At 40.8% G+C, this 14,998-nt stretch overlaps 1 protein-coding gene across 1 annotated transcript in view; it reads left to right on the forward strand.

Moving 5' to 3' along the window:
• The window catches only part of OXCT1 (3-oxoacid CoA-transferase 1), a 209,198-nt gene extending 196,721 nt beyond the window's left edge, over positions 1-12,477 (forward strand). Inside the window, exons 15-17 of the mRNA XM_019518269.1 lie at positions 2,756-2,836; positions 5,494-5,595; positions 11,181-12,477. Coding sequence (XP_019373814.1) covers positions 2,756-2,836; positions 5,494-5,595; positions 11,181-11,228 — 231 coding nt within the window. The 3' untranslated portion in view covers positions 11,229-12,477. The remainder of the gene's footprint in view (positions 1-2,755; positions 2,837-5,493; positions 5,596-11,180) is intronic.
• The last annotated feature ends 2,521 nt before the right edge of the window (positions 12,478-14,998 follow it).

A 14,998-nucleotide genomic window follows, 5' to 3' on the forward strand; every position in this document is an offset into this window, starting at 1 on the left:
AGCTCCCTGCATCCACCATCCCTCTTCCCTGCCCAGCTCCCTACTGGTGCTGTAGCTGTGCAGTCCTGGCAGCTGGGCCTGCATGTGATAGGGAATGTAGTGCTCCAAGCAGCTGTCCTGCCTGCCCCCGTTGCACCAGTAGTCCATGCCAACTGTGGGGAGGGGAATAGGGGGAAGGGGGAGGGGACAGTGGTGGGGCTTGGCCCCAAGGCAGCTGCTCTCTAACTTTCCTGGTCTGGCACAGCAGCAGCAACAGCTCATCGTGGTGGGTGGGATGGCTACTTGATGTGCTGCTTAGCACCCCATCCCATGCAGGCCCTGGCTGGTGGCCACGGTGCTAGGACTGCACTGTGCCAACAGGAAGCCAGGTAGAGGCAGACAGACGGATGAGTCTGTGGAAGAGGACCTGGAGAAGCTAGCTAAGCCAGGGTTGTTGTCATCATTGTTCTTATTCCAAAATGGATCCAACAGACGAACAGTAGTCCCTGAAGCAAGTAAGAATCTCTGCCTTCCCCTCCATACTCAGCTGTGCGTCCCCTTCTCTTCTCCCTTCTGACTCTTGCCCACTGCTGCTGCTGTCTCTGGCCGTCCTGATGGGGGGGAGCTTCAGAGTCACTCCTACCTTCTCCAGCTGGGCTCCATGCAAAGCTGAATTCAGCTAACAGTGGCAGCAGCAAGCCTGGGAGCAGGCACAGGGGAAAGAAATTCCCCAGCTGCTGCCAGGCTTGGCTAGAGAGAGGGAGGTGCAGGTCTGGAACTAACCCCACAAACCCTGTTCCCAGATCAGCTAGGGACAGTGGCAGTAGCAGTGGCAGGCGGGTTTTGGGATGGGAGGTAACATGCTGTTGAGCATGGAATGGAAGGGAAGGAGGGAGGGAAGATTTTTACCTGCTTGATGGACTTAGTGCTGTGCTGCTATTTCTGTAGTGCAGTCTGTCCCCCTGGTGTGTATGGAGTGTGGGAATGGGGGTGCAGCTACCCCTACAGCACAGGTTACTGCTCCCACACTCCCCTTTATGAAATCCTGGACCTGCTCATGCTGTTATTGTTAGCATCATCATTATTATTATCAATAACAACAACAGAAACAATAATAATAGTAATAATAAAGTTTCAAACTCCCAGAAATGAGCAGTGAACCTCACAAAGCAAAAAATATAGTTCATGTGTTTCTGTAGAGTGTATAGACTGAATGGGGATGAAAGCTTCCCTGCAGTTTCACTGAACTCCCATGTGCATAGCCATTATTTGGCTTTTAACATAACACTAGAAAGCTACATTGTGTCTATAGATATAGCCCAGAGTAGGAGTATAACTACCACTCCTGGAGGCATTACTGTTCAGAGATTTCTCTTTGGGTGTGGACACACAAACACTTTGAGCCCTTTTGAAAGGGCAACATTTAAAAAAGGCAGCAGCTGGTATGATATAGTTGTTACAAGTGAACCAGAAGCAAACCTGCTCCAACTTAAACCCTGGATTTAGGAGTGCTCAAATCTAATTGTTCTTAGCTTGCTGGGGCATAACAATTACAGTGTATCAGTTGCTGCCTTGTTGAAGCAGTTCACCTTTTTCCCTGTCCAATGAGCTTGAGTTAAAGGGCCCCCATCACCATTTTTCAGGGCGGGGACACTAATACATGAGATGCTGGAGTCTGCTGAAGTGCAGTAATTACTATGCTCCAGCAGACTCAGTTAATCGATTCTGTTCTGACATGCTAAAATTACAGCAAATTGGAGCAGTCTTGCTGCACATGCATAGGTGCCCCAAGAATTTGGTGTCCACACCCTTTGAAGCACAGTTGCCTGCCTCCTTTTGCCTGGTTCCAACTGCCCTGCAGAAGCTCAACAGCACTAGTTACTTAAAGCTTCACCTATTCCCTATCTCCATGCGCTAGGAGAAGTAGGGTTACCATATGTCTGGGTTTTCCCAGACACAACCTGTTGTAGGGTCCTTGCTTGTCCATCCAGGTATTTTTTTAAAATATCAACAAATGTCCGGGATTTTTCTGTGCTCAGCATCAATTTTTTTCCCAGCACTTCCTGGTTTTCCATAGCAAGGAGCTGCTTGGGAGTGGGGAGAGCAGGGGGAGGGTGACTGGAGGCAGGCGTCCTCATGTGTATTTTTGTGTGCACACACATGGCTGGCTTATAGCCAGGAAGGTTGGCATGAGCAGCCCTGGCAGCAGGATGTCAGTAAGTCGGTGGGGATGGGGGTTGGAGCCGGGGGTTGGAGCCAGGGCTTGGGGACTGTCTGGGTGGTGTGTGTGTGTGTCTGTAGAAGGGATTGGTATGTGAAGGGGGTGGGAGAAGGTGTCTGGATGTTGGGGCTTCAGCTGGGTGGGCGAGGTGGTGGAGGCACCTGCCCTCCAGTGGGGGAAGGGAGTGGCGGGGCCTTTTGGGGGCAGCAGGGAACTCTGTGGCTTGGCCAGTGGCAGCGGGGCTGGTGCCTGTGCTTGCAGGGGCCGGGCAGCCAAGAGGCACTGAAGGGCAAGGTAGGATGCAGAAGCAGGCAGGACATAGGGTGGGTATGTGTAGATAAGATTTTATGGTTAATTTCTGCATAGATGTGTAATCCAAGCCTCAGTCTAACCCCAAATGTTTGACACTTTGTAGGATCTCCAGTGTAGGGGAACAGTACGTGCTTCAGGGATTCTGGGTGCCTCTTTTTGTGATGTTTTGGGTACCTTATTTTTGTTCTTTTTTGAATTCTGTTTTGTAAACATTAACCCTTGCCTTTATCTTGTTAAATACAGGGCAACGTCCACAAGATTTTGGAAAAATGCAATTTGCCACTTACTGGGAAACAATGTGTGAACCGTGTAATTACAGAGAAGGTAAAATGCAGTGCTTTTCAATTATTTTTTCCCTTAAAAAGTATCACAAAATCTTATTTATATATCATCTAGTGAAAACATGCATTGTGTACAGGATTGTTTGGCTATTAAGAATACATACCACCTCGAAGATTCCAGGGTTTGGATCTCTTTTCCTGTTAAGAATGTTATCCTTTAGCACCAAGATACTAGACTGTATTTTCAAACATGTTCTGGGTGCAGATGCCTGCATCAAATACACACCCATGTTTAATTACTGATCATGTAAATTAAGTATCAATTTATCCTACATACTTTGCACCACAGTTAAAACTGAAAACGTGGCTTGCTGCATGCAAAGTCTCAGGATAGAGCTAAAAATCACAGTTTGCTTTCTCAATGGATTATTTTGCATTTATCTAAAATTAACAGTTTAAATATTCCAGGTCCCCAGTGCATAGGAGTAGAACATTAAGCATCTCTTCCCAGTATACCGTATACTCTGTTTTTGAAATCATACACTATTTTGGACTCAGATCTAATACCCTGACTCACACTAAGTATAAATTTACTTCACAAATAATGCTATGCAACAGATGTAGAATTAGGGCCCTTTGTGATGGCGAGTCAGAATAAATAATCAGCTTGGATATTCAGTGGACCTTTTCAACAGAGTTAGGCTCATGCTATAGCCATATTTGTATTGCTGTAGATATTTACATTTTTAAGGGCTAAATTACTCTGGGATGCCTTTTATTATACTAAGTAATGCACTTCAATGACATCCCCTGAATTATATTGCTATTTTTATATTAAACGAATCTTTCTCCACAAGAAAGAGGAAAACAAATGAAAAGGTGAATCTTACCATATTTTTTTTTACTACAACATGCCCCCAGATATAATTCTTTTTGAGGGTGTCAATAAGCAGGTGGATCAGTGCGATCCAACTGACAGTATATGTGGACTTCAAAAAAGGCTTTAATAGAGCCTCCATCAGAGCTTCTTACTAAATTAGGTAGTCATGGGATTACAGGGAAGGTCCACTCATGGGTTAGAGAAGGGCAACAAGGATGATTAGTGGTATGGAGGGGCTTCCATATGAGGAGAGACTAAAGAGGCTAGGCCAGTTCAGTTTAGAAAAGAGTCACTTCATGGGAGACATAAGGGTTTACAAAATACAATATGGTGAAAAGAAAGTAAACGGGGATTTATTATTTACTCTGTCACAATACAAGAACTAAGGGTCACAAAATGAAATGAGTAGGTAGTAAGTTTAACAAAAGGAAGTTCTTTTTCATACAGTGTTTAATTACAGCACAGAACCCGTTGCCACCAGATGCTGCAGAAGCCGACAGTTTAGCCAGATTAAAAAAGGGATTGGACAAATTCATGGAGAAAAGGGGCATCAGTAGTTATTGAGCATGGGAGTTAGGGGTAGAGCCTCTGAATCAGAACTTCCTAGACCTTAAATGCTGGAGGTGCAAGTGAGAGGGGATGGGTAGAAACCCCCCCTTGCCATACCCAGTTTACTTTTCCTTTCAGTATCCACACACTGCCATAGTGTGACACGTGGCAAGATAGACCTGTGGTCTGACCCAATAAATGACAATTCTTATGTAAGCAACTCAGAGGAGTGTATTAAAGGAGCAAGAGTTGTCCAGTCCTCCATTTTTGTGCATCTATCATCTGTTTCTCAAAGAAATTACACTAAAGGATATAATGGAGCATCTCTTCAATTGAATTGTAATGTTTAATGATTTCCAAGTAAACATCCCAAACTAGGTGTTTATTATCCACAGTTTCTGTCCTGAGACATAGGTATGCAGGTTCTTGGTAGATCCAAATCTCTGCAGAGATCAACTGAGCCTTAAGTGTGAGTTTTCAGTCATAAGGGGAACTTGAGACTTCACTTTTTTTCCAAGTAAACCTCCACCTGACTTTTTCAACCAACTTTCTCTAGGAAAATTTCTAGACCTTACACATTGCCCCAGCAACTGGCATGTGACCAGAATAACTGTGTCTGGCAGGATCCCATTAATATCCACACCATTTAACTGAATTTTGTATCCAATGTGTTGCAAGCTTTGGAAGTGTAAAGCATTAGTTAGTGCTATAGAAAGCATTGAAAGGAGCAGCCTTCACTCCCTCATCCAATCTTTGCCACTTCATCCCAGGTATTACGTTAAAAAGAGAAGAAAAACCCTCTGTTTTACCGTCAGTCCTGAACTCCCCAAATAATCATATTGTACAAAATGGACTGTTACAGTCATCACTAGAGGAGGGTTCAATTAATAAGCATTTTCTACTTCTTCACTGACCTGCACACCAAAGTAAATAAATGCTATCCCTGGCTGCCTCACCCCCAAACAGCACCTCCCAAAAAGCAGACCCACCTAATAGAAGTGGTCAAGTAAACGCATAAGTATCTTGTACTCTTCAGTCCTTCCCAGTTTGTCTGAGGTAGGGCCTTAATTAATCCAAAATAAAACACATTACATATTTTTCAATTTTTTCTTTTTTTTAATATTCTTTCAAGTGCTAATGAATAATGTACTGATATTTGATGGACAGTTGTGGGTTAGAAGGCTGATACCTTTTTCATTATGTGAATAGAAATTTCCTCAACATCTGACTTAATATTAAAACATGATTCCTACTTTATTTGATCCTGACAGGCTGTGTTTGATGTGGACAAGAAAAAGGGACTGACCCTGATTGAAATCTGGGAAGGATTGTCCGTGGATGACATCAAGAAAAGCACTGGCTGTGACTTTGCTGTAAGTCATTGTATAACCAAATATAGTCCTTTGTGTTCCAGAAGCCAGCCTTCTTAACTAACATAGCACACAAACCTTTTCTTTGTGATCTAGCAGGTTTAACCTGTTGAAGAGGGGTACTGAAGTCTAGATCACCAGGAAGCATCCAGTGAGAGCAGGGAGGGAATTTGTAAGCTGACTAAGGTAGAAACAAGAGAGGTGTTAGCCATGGGGCTAGGAAATGACTGGAAACAACTGAGGAAATGGGAGGGGGGTTGAAATGGAATCATAGAGCATTAGGGAAGGATAGTTCAGGGAATAAAACATCTCTGTCACATCGTGGTTTGCTTAGGGATGTGGATGAATAGTTGAGCCTGTTTGGGTAGGGGTAAATGCACATTTGTAGTGACTTCAAAGTGGGGGGAGAGCTACTGCTTGGGAGCTGTGCAGCAGCTATGCATAAGGGTGTAGTGAATACAACTGTAGCAAAACTGCTTTAGCTGTAACCCTACTTCATCCAGCATTAAATGTGTTGCACTTTCGCTCACTTGGGTTAGGAACTGGCCCATTTGTCACCTTTTCCCAGTGCTATCTTTGGTTTGCCTTTTATGTTGCACCATGTAGTGGAAACTTTGACTCAACACTAATCCAGAAAGGCACTACCCTTCCCTGTTTTGGTTCCCTCTCAACAGTCTTGCTCCTTCAGTAATGCGTTCATGAAGCTGACCCAGTAACAATGGAAAGATGATATATATATAGTATATTTATTTAGCAAGGCAGGTCCTTTACATGATGCCCATAGCAAATGTGCATAACATGATTGTATTCTTCTCTCACACCCATAAGATGCTGTTTGTCCTCATATATTTAAAGACTTCACTCCCCCGAGTGATGAAGCTACTTGGAGCATTTACTGTGCTGTGGTATGAGAATACAAAATAATTGTACTGGCCCCAGTGCTACACTAGAATGTGCTATTCTGGGCTCCTTCCCCTTCGGGAGTCTCACTGAAGGGGTGGAGCTGATAAATGTAAGACTTCAGAGCAGGTATTATACATTATTTTTGTTATAAGGTTTCATGCACACTGTTGGCTCTCAGTGAATTATTAATGCTAATTAAATAGTGAGCCTTGCAAGTCCAGGGAATTTCAAGAGCTGCATCTGTAAAACTGCATTTCTGTTAACCAGAGCCAATACTGTGTTTTGTCAGTATGGATGCTTTTTTAAAAAAAATGAAAACCATGTCATTTCTGCAAACAGAGTCAGTTAAATAGGATTTTTTGTTAATGTTGATTGACCTGCAGTGGGCAGAGTGTAAGAAGGTAATATAAAAACCACTTTGCTGCATAATTTGTTGTTCACAAAGCACATAATTGAAACTACCTTTGAACCTTACTTTTTAAAATTTCCTATGAAACAGTTGTCCACTTTCAGTAATGCTGTGCACAAAGGAAATATCACTGTGTTGGCAGTGGCTTTAATTATATTACCCTGGTATAAGGAAAGCAGAATTCTCATGTGGTTTGTTGGGCCAGGCAAGGAGTACAGTTTTCACCAGAACTAAAGGAAAATAAGATTATGGAGCGGAACATTTCTGGGGATGGCTGTTTCTTGCAATGGTCACAGAAAGCATTTAGCTAAAATAACTCATATGTTCCATTTATCTGTTTAAACTGAGACTTTAAGGGGTGACTGTACATTTGCACTTAATTTTATCCTGATGAAAACTGGGTGCTGCCTCTACCTCTCTCTCAAAGAAATCCCTGTGTCATTAAAATGCTGTCTAATATATATGTGTGTGTATGTAACATAAACATATCTATATATTATTTATATATATTATATAATACATTGTCATAATTATAAAGTGTGTGTGTATGCATATATATGTATAGATGTGTGTTTTTATTTTTATTTATATATATAAATAAATAAAAGTTTGTGTGTGTATGCATTTATATATATATAATTTATATATATAAGTTTTTAATGACACCGTGATTTCTTTGAGAGAGGTTTGATTGTGCATTCTTATTTTCACAGCCTGTTTACTTGCTTGAAAAAACCTTTCCTAGAGGACATTCACTGCAGCCACATGCTAAGGGAAAAGTGACTTAGAGTTGCTAATCTTTATTATGGACTGTCATTATATAAAAAAATAATTCACCCTGGATTTCTCTAGGCTGTGAAGACAAAGTGTTGGCTTATCTTGTATACTTAAATCAGATCTGCTCCCACCTAGCTTATAGATCAACTTGGCAGGGTAATCTGTTTTGGCTTATACTGGTTTATAGCTTTGATGAAACTGTAAGAGAAAAGAATAAAAAATCATATTTTTGTAAATGTATCTCATTATAAAATAGGCAAGGCAAGTCTATCTGCATAGGTTTCAGCTTCCCTCTTCTCCTGTGAAAGTTAAATTCAATAGTAGAGATACAAAGAGACAACAAAAGTTAGTATCAAGCTAAAAAATAGTGCAGTTAAAAATGAACTTAATATTTTATGGTTGAATATCAATCGCTCAGCTTTCCGGTTCAAAAGAAATTGAACTGTCCAAGTTCAAGCCACCAAGGAAAAAAAAAACAAAACAAAAGTTTGGACACCGTCATCAAATTGTACAAGGTTTTGATTCAAAGAAATGTTACCTAAATTTAAAAAATGATAGAGTCTATTTTAAATGTGAAATCTGTGTTTTGTCCTTGTCACCTGCTTCCAGCTGTGAAACTCACTTTGCTAAAGGCAGTTTTGTACAAAGACTGAGACTAAAAATGGTCTTTAGTAATGGCCTTTATCTGAAAGTAAAAATAGTTTCCAGGTAGCAAGGTAGAGCAACCTTTCATTCGTGTAATGAATGGGCACCCAACCATGCAGAGGTAATTTTGAGGGGGTTGGCTGGTATTTACTTATCCTTTTTGTTAGTTTAACATTTTATTTTATATTATTTTTATTGTTTAATATTTTATAAAATGATATTTTATTTAATATTATTACTTAACATTTTAATTTTTATTTCATCTTTAAAAAATAATTCAGCATACTTCTAGAGTATATGCATCCTTTTTCTCCCTTATCAAAATGGCAATGTAAATAGTGGAAAGAGATTAGCTGTAGCTACCTACCCCTTCATTTGTTGGTAGGGCTATTGGGGGTTTACATCAGCATTTACTAGCTTTACAACTGGGTTTTCAAAATTTGTCATCTTCAGAAACAGAAATGCTGTACAGGGTAGAGGGAGTACGAATAGAGGGAGGTATTTAATTTCAAGTGATTCTTCCTTAACACAATGTTTATGTTAATATTTTACTAACGCAGCTGTAAGAAATAGAGTTCATTCTTCTGCAGAAGTGATTTTTTTTTTTTAATACGGCTGCTTATACCTGGGATGTTTTTCATATAGGAGAAAACGTCACTGTCCAGTTAGTGCTTTCCTGTAGTACGTTCCAAGCAGCAGCATTTTTAACATTATTTTATCAATCTACGAAGGGCCCTTAAGCCCAGACGCTACAAAAAGGTTATATTGACTGTGTGTTGAGGTCCTGCTGTGCCATTTCTTCTGTACTGAGGAATTGTAGGTAATCAAATCCTGTTACAACCTTGGGAGTAGGAAGGGCAGTTTTTGACTAAAGATATAGGGATCTTAACCAAAATGCTCTGTGGTTTTTGATGTGCATGTAAAGTAGACATCTGAAGGACAGATCAAGAACTCGCTTTCACTCGCATACATACTTATGTATTTATGTGACTGAAACCACTGGGATTTAAGCCAGTGATCCCAGAAACTCCCTGCATTTCAAATTTGATTACTCCCTGATTTCCAGCCACAAGCCATCCTCGCCAGCTGCTTTAATCATCTTTCAGTTTTATTCATTCATAGCAAGCAGTTAAATATAGGCCTCATTAAATGTGGTATGGAAAACCTGCAGTCCTCCCTGTCTTCGGTAGGAGTCACAGGGCCTCAACACCTCCTGGGAATTAGCCCCTTCATGGGAATGAATGGTGATGGACACAGGGGATAGATGTAATTTCAGATGTTCCCATGTTAATTTTCATGGAGTACGCTCATTCAAATGGAAAATGCAAAACTGGGATGGTATTGAAAACCATGATAGCAGTTGCACAACCTCCACTCATAGGAAATGAATTTTGGCATTGTTAGAAGTGCAGGTCTACATGCTGCTTCATCCTTAGCAGAGTTTCTCCCTCTTCCACTATTTTTGTTGATTTTAGTAGAGCCGTGCATGCATAACGTGCTTCTCAGGGTTAACAGAATTGGACCTACATTTTATAATGCTTTTTGAAGCTGTTCTGAAACCCATCTGTGTGGCTCTGTGCACTGAAAGTATTTTTCCTGCTGTTCCACATGTGCACGCATGTAAACACACGTGTGTGCACAAACATGCACCCCTCCCCCCCCACCCACACACACACATTGTATATGTGGCAGCAGTTTATTATCCTGCTGTGCACAGAGCTCTGAAAAATCAAGATACAGTGCCTCTTTCTTTCCACCAAGACTTTTCCTCAACATTCTGCACAAATATACATTCTGTGGACCCAGCTTTACTTAGCAGTAGCTCCCACGTAGAACTGGATGTAAATGATGATTTATTGTAGTTTGAAGAAAAATAGTTCACGAAATCCAGCAGAGTGTAAAGTGCAGCTCTGCAGGCAACAGGTTGTTAATGATTGCCGACCCTTTATAGCTATACTTTTGTAATTGTGTTAGCAGGTTCCATACAGTAACATAAAACAGGTAGGAGGAAGAAGCAGAAAAAATGCAATGTGTGAGGTTGCACTGAAATATGTTAATCATCTACACCCAAAATACTGAAGGATTTGCCTCTTAAACAAGATGAGCAGTTAACAACTACATCTAGATCATCCTTGCTCTTTGTGCTAGGTTTCTGCCTGTTATCAGGCTAGCAGCAGGAATGGTCTTGGCTTATAGGCCCTGCTGTGGAGATCCCAAGCATTGGTTTTCTTCAACCCAGCTTTGGAATCCTTCTGTCTGGGCCCATTGTGACAGGAGATCTACTCTTTGTCAAGTGTTTGACAAGGAGCAGGTGGAGGAGCTGGGCTCTTCTAGAGTAATGGTGCTTAATTATGCTAAGAATTCCTTTGTAGTCTTGTGTTCATGCTGGAAGTCACATCACTAACCACAACCAGAAGTTCTTTGAGTCAAATATTGTCTCTCTTAGACATGAATAGATCAAAAATGTTTACAATTTCCCCCAGGTCCCTCTTCTTAGCCTGCATCAGAGTAATTGCACGTGTGAACCAAGTGTGTGCCAGGTATAAATCAGGTGCTGGGTGTTTAGTGGCACTCAGTGTACAGAGTGGGAGTACACGGCAGTCTGTCTACTGTCCTGCTAGCTCCATGACCACTGCATCCTGTTAGCCTTTGGGTATTCTGTAAATTGCTTCGCCTTCTCCCCCACCCAGCTTGGTTCACGTATTAAGAACAACTCAGTGATGGGGTACCTGAGACTGCAGTATTGTGTGCTACACTAGATATTGCTGAAATCGGGGCTGGGGGGAGGGGTAGCCCATTTGCACTAGTGTATGTAGCCTTTTTTTTAATCTTCCCTCTCTCTCCTTTTAACTAGGTTTCATCAAATCTCATACCAATGAAACAGATTTCAGCTGAATCATAGCCTGGGCTTGACTTTCCAGAGACCCTGTTTCCAAATGGGAGTTTGATTGAAAGGAAATCAACGTCTGTTTTGCAATTATAGTTTTTTTTAAAAGGGCTTTGTAAGTAGTTTCTATGTAGTCACACCCCAGCCATGAATAGCTGTGTAAATGGCATTTTTATGCACATAACATTACTAATTTTGTTTAAAAGGGTGAATTGAATGCCTAAATATTTAATAACAACATTGTACAATTTGATTGTTAATAAGCATTAGCTCAAAATGCCTTGTAGAAGTGATCATACTGCCAGATGTTACAATGTAAAACAAGTATGGCACTACCTGTGTGCACTGATGATCATGCAAACTTGTAACTGCCTGTGCTAAAGTCACATAAGCAAGTCAATCATTTGGAGTGGAAATATTGTAATTATCGTGGTGATTCTGACTCATGGTGAGGGATTTGTTGGCTTTCATTGGGGAATGATTGTTGTGTTTATAGTGAACTGCAAAGGTTCATCTGGCATAGGGACTTCTATTTCCATTTGTGGAAAACTTGGGGCCTTTTAAATACAAGTCAGTGGCAAACTCCCACTGAGAATAGTGGGAGCAATTGGGCCTTCAGTTCTGAATGTATCTACAGGTCCTGTGGTGTTTATGTACCATTACTAACAAGGCTAAGGTACACCTTCCAGAGTGTGACCCTGCTGTATGCAGTTGGTGAAACTCATAAATGTACAATCCAGAAAGAGGCTAATTTGAATGGAAAATAAGTCTCGTTCTTTAGACAAGTGATAACCCTAAAGTTTCCTTACAGAAACCACTCAGTCTTTCCCAATAACACTTCTCATCCAAGCCATCATTAGAAAGGAGCTAAATGAGGCTGCAGTAGGACATAGGCTTATGCCTATGAGGTCACAGAAAGAAGGGTGGGTGGGGAGGAAAGGCAAAAGCCAAGTTTTGACATGAAGTGTTTAGGGAAGAGTCAGGGATATGAGTCCTTTCCCTAAACTGTTCAAGCTTCCTGTAAGAAAAGAGTTAAAAACAACAAGTTCTTGGCCCTTGCTGATTCAGGGAGCAGAAAAATATTTGGGACCCAAACTCCTAATAACTAAAATGAACATGCAACAGCTACAGGACAATCAAAATAACCTTGCACCTTCCTGTTTGACAAGGTTCTTCTTTTTCCATTAAATTTACAGAGAACAGCTATTTTGTTACTAAGCAGTATAACTATGATAGCATGGGATGCGATTTACAAGTTATTAGAGTCATTAAATAAGCCCCCAGTTAACTGCAAATTTACATTAACCAAAGCATAGTGTTATCCCCAGATGCAATGGTTTTTTCATCTATTCATTTGAGTATGCTGGAAGCTCCCAAATGCTTGGATCCAGTGAGTTCCTATCATGATCCTAACTGAAATAATGGTACAATCTCTGGTCAGTTTTCCCAGTATAAAGGTGCTATGTAAGAGAATAGCTTATCCTTCTTCCCATAAAGGAATATAAGCACCATTGTCCAGGTGTAACTGCACCTGTGCTAAAGGAGTTGCCCCACATTACCTATACTAGGACACAGCTTTCATGTATCAAGAAGTCCTAAAGGTTGACATTTAAGGAACAAAAATACTCTGCAACTGGTATGTCAAGGTAAATGCAAAACTAATTTTTTTTTGTGAGGCACTGGACAGAGCACGTCAGGATAACTACAAGTAATAATCCTGCTGTGTGTTTTCCAAACAACTCTAGTTTTTATCTGGTTTCTAAATTTGGGTAGGTCTTTTGTGTTAACAGCTCTCAAACAAGGTTTTGGTTAATAGCTGATGATTTAATACTGATGCAGAGGAAAAACTAAGAATTGGACTGACAATGTTACTCCCAGCTAGAATTCTGTGGGATTGTTCAGCATGGGTTCTGTTATAGCGGAGACTTGCTTGCAGTAGGTTGGCATAAAACAGTTCTGAGCTAAGATTTTAAGACAGATTTAATCCACAAAGACCCTGCACTAACAGTATCCACTGTTGAGAGAGTAGACTCAGTGAAGTAAAAAGGGTGGCTCCATAGCAGAAGATTGGTGGGTTGATTGGTTAAGAGAGACTTTTCAGGAATGGACAGGGTCATAAGTGGGTTTCCGCTAGTCATTATTCACATATTTACTTAGAGGACTCTCATAGCAGATGCTGTTTTTCAAGGGGGAATATATAAAATGTTATGCAAGGGGTGGGGGTTGGGGGGAACTTTGGACCCAGATTGTCTAGGAGAAAACTATTTATTTAAATAATGAAGGGAATCTTGAAGAAAATCTAGAAAATTAAATGCTGGGCTATTGTAATTCACCCCATTACAGTAAGGTCAGTGCCAGTCGGTTTGGTGCAGGGTGCCTAAAATGTTGCATATAAACACCACCGTATGGCTTGCCACAGTAAGTTCCAGAGAGCAGTAGCAAGTGCATATTATTTCACTCCCTAAACTCCTGACCAGAATTATGTCTCCTTGAGAGATGATCCCAGGCCATAATTAATTTAATTATCATTAAAAATGGTGTTATAAAGAGAGAAACTATATAACAGAAACTTGGAGTTCAGTATATCAAATTCCCAAGCAAAGGACTTGGAGGGGATCAATAGCTCCTGAATTCTAATCTTAGTTTTCCCAGTTCTCCACTTGTTGCCTTGGGAAAAGGCACTCTCTGCCTCAGTTTTCCTAGCTGTGGAAGGAGATATTTCACCTGTATTGTGTACAGCAAATTGCATTTGGACACATCTGCACTTGCTCAAGACTATGAAAGGGTCTCTAGCACTGGAGTGCCCATGCTGAACACAATGGCCCTGAGTCTCTTTACGTTTTTATCATTGTCATTCAAGAGTGTTGAAGCCAATGGAGTTTTACTGGTGAATGGGGAGGAAAGTGGAACCAGGTTTCTCAGTGTGGTGCAGATATCTGGCTGCTTTACTATCAATTTGCCTTGGTAACATCATATCACAGTACAGTATTGGTATTCTTAGCAAAATATCAAGTGACCCAGGGAGCTAACCATATTAATGTTTTTTTGGCAAGACTTGTATTATCATGATGAATACAAACGTATAAACTGGATTTTACTAGCAAGCAAAGCCGTTCGTATTAGATGTGCCTCTGGCAATATACAAATGAGGTGGTAGCAGCAATCAAAGCTTTCACAGGGATGAGAGACTGGCTCCCCTTTCTCTCCTCCCTGGCAATAACGTCTGAAAATGCAAGTAAGGTCTAATGGTATATCAGTAAGATCATTATCTGCCTGGCCTTACTTCACAAGACAGAACTTGTGGCCTTGAATTGAAGAAGGTAGCATTTTTGCTTTTTTCCCTTCTTAACTTATTTCTCTTTATTTTGTTTGATACCAAAAATGACCAAGTGTCCCTGAAAAAGTAGAAAGAGAAACGGTAATATAAATGGCTATTGTACTGTAAACTATGTGTCAAAGTCCTTTCTATGTACTTGCAAAACAATCAGTAACAAATAAAGATGTACAAGAATAGGTTATGTGCATTGTTATTTTTTTGTGTTAGGAAATTTTAGGAATGTTTCTCATTAGGCATCTGCAGTAATCCAGAGACTCTGGTCTGGTATAATGCATGTGGAATAAGAATGTCAGAGTATTCAGACCAGGACAATAGCTGTTGGTGGAGGGGTTTCATAAAGAGGAGGAATGAAAATCAGAGGAGCAGTGACTGAGTCTAACCTAATCATCTGAGTGATCTCAAAGGGGTTTGCTTTCTTTCATGCCCAGGTTTGGTTAACATGAACTGC

Source organism: Gavialis gangeticus, unplaced genomic scaffold (genome assembly GCF_001723915.1).
Source record: "Gavialis gangeticus isolate Ggan-Ray unplaced genomic scaffold, GavGan_comp1, whole genome shotgun sequence".
NCBI lineage: Eukaryota > Metazoa > Chordata > Crocodylia > Gavialidae > Gavialis > Gavialis gangeticus.